The 6,160-nt window shown below is 34.4% G+C and overlaps 1 protein-coding gene across 1 annotated transcript; it reads right to left on the bottom strand.

Moving 5' to 3' along the window:
• Positions 1-204: 204 nt before the first annotated feature.
• Positions 205-2,208, bottom strand: LOC112459307. The gene has a single exon (XM_025023343.1). It carries the CDS (start codon positions 2,200-2,202, stop codon positions 460-462), a length of 1,743 nt encoding a protein of 580 aa, XP_024879111.1. The 5' UTR covers positions 2,203-2,208; the 3' UTR covers positions 205-459.
• Positions 2,209-6,160: the final 3,952 nt, after the last annotated feature.

The raw sequence follows: 6,160 nt of genomic DNA on the forward strand, positions 1-6,160 counted from the left end.
TCACTCTATATCAGTTGAACAAAGTGACGTAGACCAAAATGTCTTTATAAATTTGGTAGCCAAGGGTTTACTCTTTACAACGGTATACCACATTTTACTAAAATTATTTGTTGTTAAAAATCGGCACCGAAAAAATAGTAACGACTTTGCCCCGGTCTCCCCTATTTAAATTGATTGTTATAAATGGAAACAATCACACACAAACGAAAAAGAGAAGCGTTTCTTCACAATTTTTATTAATCATATTATAAATTATATATTATATATGGCTCTCGTAACACATATGTTAAAGAAGCATGCATTCAATTTTCAAATTCAGCATAACACTGATAAAAACGTAAAGTCTTATGTAAATCTTCAATACTGATACATCTTTAATGTATCAGGCTTATTATATTAAGCTGTTTGATAATGTCACGGTTAATAAGGATCATTTCACGAAGTATTTTTGATATACGATTATTGGATATGAACGCAATTACTCCAGTACCAATGCGCATCGGAGCAAAAATCTACATTCATGTTTTCACGTTTTTTGCTTTTTACTAGTATTTCGATATCATCATCATCCCAGTTAGCCAAATTTCCAAACCACCTTAACCGTTTGTAACTGTGGAGTATGTTTAGTGCACCGGTCGCTGATACTTGTCTTGCCTTAGAAATATAAAAACATCTTAAATTTTGTAAATTGTTGTCGTTGCATTTATCTGATTTTCGATTCCTGTATTTGATAGATGGTTTTACTAACTCTTTTAGATGCTGATTCGTCAAATCGTAGCTATTTTGAATGTGCAGTGACATTAACTCAGGAGCCAGCAAAAGTATTTTTGTAACCACTAATGCCTTCACTGTACATCCGAGTTGGATTTTCTTTAAATATTTAAAAGGCTGAGGATCATGTCCCTTTGTCCAAACTATATTTGATCCATTCTTAATGAGTATTTGGAGATTAGGACAATTGCTCAAAATTTTTTTTACATCCACCTGCAAAGGATCTTCACTTTCTATCATTTGAATATTAAGTTCACGTAAGATTTGACCATTTGTTCGAAAATAATTGTAAAAACCATTTAACCATTCGTTCTCCGGCAATACGTCATGTACGCTTAATGAGGTAATATAAGGAAAGAGGCATAGTGTGTCGGGAGAATGGTATGGTTCATAAATGTGTAATTTCTTAACTTTTGGAAACACTTGTGCTAAAAGTTGTATGTTAACAGGCGTTGTTTTACAACTCCTTGCTTCAGTTAAATTGAACGGAAGTTTTACATCGATGAGCTGATGCGTTATCTCTGCCACGTGTTCCATGTGGTTATATCTCGCTAAAGATTCAAGCTGTGGAATTTGCATCAGAACGAGTAACACGCCCAAACTAGTAACAGAGGTATCAGTGACATTCAGTACTCTTAGTGTGTCACATAATAGGTTTCTACTTTCATATCCCATAAATGGAAACACTTTTTCCGAGTAAAATCTCTTTTTCGATCTAGAGCTCTTTATTTTCCATATGCTAAACAAACTTTTGAGTCGCGACCAACTAGTGTACTTTTGACGCGAAATGGAGCATTCCTCATCCTGTAATTTCATTTCAAACAGTAGCTGCTTCAATCCTGCGTTTGTCACTTGTTTAGAGCAAGATATGTCCAAGATTACGAGTCTCGGACAACTTTTGCCTATGATTCCGAGCACGACATCATTGGCTATATTTTGAAGTGTCAGATTCAACAAGTTCTTCATATTGAATAGCGCCGAATACAGTAATTCGCAATCTAAACTTAACAAGGTGGAACGGGTCAGGTTTAACAATTCGAGTCCACGTCCTTCCAAAGCGAGTAACTTTAAAAGAGATGTTTGGTGGCTACATCCATAATAACAACAGAGTTTGATCTTCAGCCGTTTTATATCATTATTGAGAAGAACAGCCAATACATATGTCGCTGCAAGTGCGGAAATGAGTGTCAAACTGTCAACTGGTTTGCTGCTCAGTTCTTCTAAAGTCTTTTCGATAACCTGGGAGCGCAAATGAATCGGCAGTCCACTTATATAGTACGGTCTGATCGTCTCTTTTGCAAAGGCTAGCACCTGCGCTGTGGAAGATTGTTGCGAGAGCACATGCATGCGTTGGCACATCTCGCCGATTTGCTGGCACACGCGTCCCAAACTAAGACCTTCTAAGGAATTAGGCTGACGGTAGCCAGGCATCTTCTCTTGTTTGCTAGAAAATCCCAATAATGAACGTTTATTAGTTTCACATAATATTATAGTATATAACTGAAGTATTTTTTTTAATCACTAATCTGACAAAAACTGTAACAATTATATGTTTAAGGGGATCCTGCAGTGACAGGCGAACTTCCTCGATGTCGATAATGTCAACCTTTTTAATTTTGTTTTCTTTATATCTGTCTTTGTCTAACGAAATGACATCTGTCCTTGTTCGATTGCTCGCCATATCTCGCAAGATCCGGCAACTACTGTTGCTGCTCTTCTTGTCATTCTGCATCCGTATTTGCATTACTAAAATAAAATTTCGATGGATCTTTTTTGTACACATTGAATCTTACTTCTACTTGCACGATATTATTCCTACATGTTTTCTCAAGGGAAGATGATAAACGTTATGCATGTATAAACTGCATAATTTTTGTTTTAAGCAAATATTGTCGTCAGGTGACAGCTGTATGTGCCCAAATAAGTAATATTTTTAATTTTTTGGTGTTTTTGATATAAAATCGCGTTTATTACCTTAGATTTTTGTGCGGACATTAATTCTGTAAAAGATTTTTGCAATTCTATAAAGCCAATTAAAAGATCCATCTATAAACGATAATGTCGGTAAATCATACGGCTGCAGGATCCCCTTAATAATGCTTGTTATATTCGATTATCCTTTTCCAATGGATTTTGCCATTTTCTCAGATTCTTAGCTTTTTTTAAACGGTTACTGGATTTTTTTATACATTTTCTATTTCCACCATACAATGTATTCAAAAATTTGATTTAAATCACACTTATACATTCGTTAGTTAATTTTAAGTAACTTTAGTTAACTTTACATTAGAATTTTAATTAACTCTCAATTAGCACACATGTGCTAATTTGCACCACTTTTTTTCGAATGGCTGGCATTTTTTTCATAGCTGCCGCCGAGGATTCCCCCCACTTTCTAAATTCGGTTTACAACCTAGAGAGTCGCGCAGTACAAAAGCAGACCGCAGTAGACTGTCTGCTTGTCTCAACTTGAAAAAGTGCGAATTTTCTAGGTGCGAAAAATTCTAGATATTTTTTTATTTATTTATAGTATTTTTTTCTTAAAAATATAGTCTTTTGACTTTAAAATCTCTTTGTCAAAATTAAATTTTATTTGCAAAAAAACAAAGCAATTTTTTGATGAAAAAATCACTTTTTTAAAAACCTTCCTTTATATATTTCAATTTTTTATATAAAAATTATTTCTTTTTCCTAAAATAAAGTGCACTACTCGATTGCCAGGGAAATTTTACATAAAAAACCATATAACCATTTCTTTTTTTTTATTAAAAATGACTGAGATACGAAATCCCAAATCGCACTAGTTTTGAGGTGGCCCAATCGAGGTGTGCTGTTTGAGGGTTAAAATTAAATATTAAAAATTACGCAAGCTTATTAATTATTTTAATCTATAGATGATAGGGTAGTTTACAAATATATTCTAATTAAAAAATTAATAATTTTTTAAATAAAATAAAGTGTTTAAAGGAAAAAGTTGTTTATTACTGGAATCTTACTATGCACGTTATATAGTCTAAAATCCCGACTAAAATCGACCTTCACTCATCTGTTTTCCTAATAAAAGGTATTTTTTATCAAACATAATGAATAAACAAACAAATCGCTGATGGATTGCCTAATTAAATCAGCTCAAGGCTAAGCTTAATTAAAAATAATTTAATTAATTTTTTTTTATTTTTGCACTCATTTATATTCTCAAAAAATTCAGTACCAATCGAAAGTACAAAGCAGAAGTAGAAAGGAAAAGTTAGGTTGCTTATCTTTTACTGCTCCCTATTACCGGGTTGTCAGGTATAAACAGGTGAGTTGGTATTACCAATTTACACTCATCTTTATTCTTTAATTGAACTATATATTAAAATAAAGATAATTTTATTGCGAACACAGTTGTATTAAATTGCCTAAGCAAAATCGATCAAGACTTGTGGTTGCCGCGGTTTAAAGTCCGAATATTTGAGTAAGAGCCACCGCACACGACTTTCGTATGGTCACGTAGCGTAACGTAACGTTAGTCAACGCACAAGAAACGTATCGGTTAGAGCCTTTGCACTAGCTCTCGCATGGTAACGTAACGTAGATCAACGCACAGAAACGTATAACGCCGTAACGGTCGTAACCAATACGTTTCTTGTGCGTTGGCTCACGTTACGTTACGTTATGCTACGTGACTATACGAGAGTCTTGTGCGGTGGCTCGATCTAAGCGAGCGGGGTGCGACAGAGAAGCGCTGAACGTACTATTCTATGCAATAGTCTGTGCAATACTCCGTGCGATAGAGAAAGACAACTCTATCGCTCGAAATCTTTTTTGGAGTAACTACACATTCATATACAGGGTGTCTGAGACCACCCCGTTCACCCCTTTTTTTTTCAAAAACTGAGCATTTTAGAGAAAAACGTTTTAGACAAAAATTGTATGGTTTTGAGGGGAACATAAGATGGTGTCATTGATTTGACCTTGGGTGGCAATGGTGGCATCGTTAAGGTCAGGTCAAGGACATCTTCAGTTTCTTAAATGAAACCCCCTATTTTTTATTGCATATTCTTATAGCTTATATCGAGAGCTTTTCAAAACATTATAATTAAGTATTTTTTTATTAAGTACTTTTCGAGTTATAAGGCTTGAAAGTTACAATATTGTGACATAATATTTTGTTAAGTATTTATAATTCAAATTTCTTATTTTTTATTTTTGCAAACAATACGAATCAATTAATGTAAAGAAAACACAATTTTCTGAAAGAAAAACTTGTTGTGTAGGAACGTAACGTGGCACGTACAGTAGATAGCGCACTAATCTACAAAGATGAAGAACAATTTTAATGCCATTTACAATGAGTGTAATTCTTGTACCGTTGTTAAGAACAATGTCTAAAACTGTTGGCGGGTGATAATTAGAGTTTGTTTCTATGTAACGCGGTTTTATTCAGTATAGAATTACAACAATTATGGTTACACGTGGTCAACCGTGCGACGCCAGAAAGAGAACTGAACTGAACTATGAGTATCAGAAAATAGAATAGATAGGCGTCGGTAATGTCGCGACAGTTAGTTCGAGTGGAGCCACTTCGTATCTCCAATACCTCCCCTCGAAGTCGTAGGCTCGAGCTAGGTTACTCGCGCAACTCAATCATCCCCAAACCATCCTGGCACTGAATGTGTTTAGGTCCGGTTAATCCCTTGGTTAAGGTTGTATGACCCGTAAGATCTCTGCCAAAAGTTTAAGAAACGTAACATAAAGCTAATTAACATATTTAAGAAGATATTCTTTACTGGAAAGTAATATTTATATTAATATTTTATTAAAATAACGGTTGCCTGTGTTTTTAAGAGCTATAGAGACATTTTTAGGCATATTTTCTCGTATGCAAACTTTCACTTTTAATGATTTTTAGAAAGACTGTACCTGACTTGCAACTGACACAAACGAAAATCTGAAAGTGTGAAAATCTTTAAAAAGTAACAAAACATAGTAATTACTATTTAAAAATACTAATGAAATTATATTACGTTATTTATTTACGTCATTTATTAATAAATTAAATACAATAGCCCTCATAAAAAAGTATTTTGATCGCGACAACGTCGCATTTTCTGTAAGTTGGTAGCATTGATCTCACTCGACATCAGCTGCGTGAACGCAAAGTGTGTGCTCTGAGCACGTGTAATATACAGACGCAACGTTTGAGGTTAGTTTTCGCTTGCGCTACGAAAATGCCAAAAGTAAAACGTTACATGTGCCATGGAATTGTTACAATCATCTGGTGTGGTTTCGACTCGTGTCTTCAAATTACGTTTCCCAGTATTTGTCTGTGCTAACCGTTGATTGTACACTTTTTTAGTGACAACTTTTCCTTTCCACATGTAACGTTTTACTTTCGGCATTTTCG

Source organism: Temnothorax curvispinosus, unplaced genomic scaffold (assembly GCF_003070985.1).
Source record: "Temnothorax curvispinosus isolate PA1 unplaced genomic scaffold, ASM307098v1 QBEX01009716.1, whole genome shotgun sequence".
NCBI classification, from domain to species: domain Eukaryota; kingdom Metazoa; phylum Arthropoda; class Insecta; order Hymenoptera; family Formicidae; genus Temnothorax; species Temnothorax curvispinosus.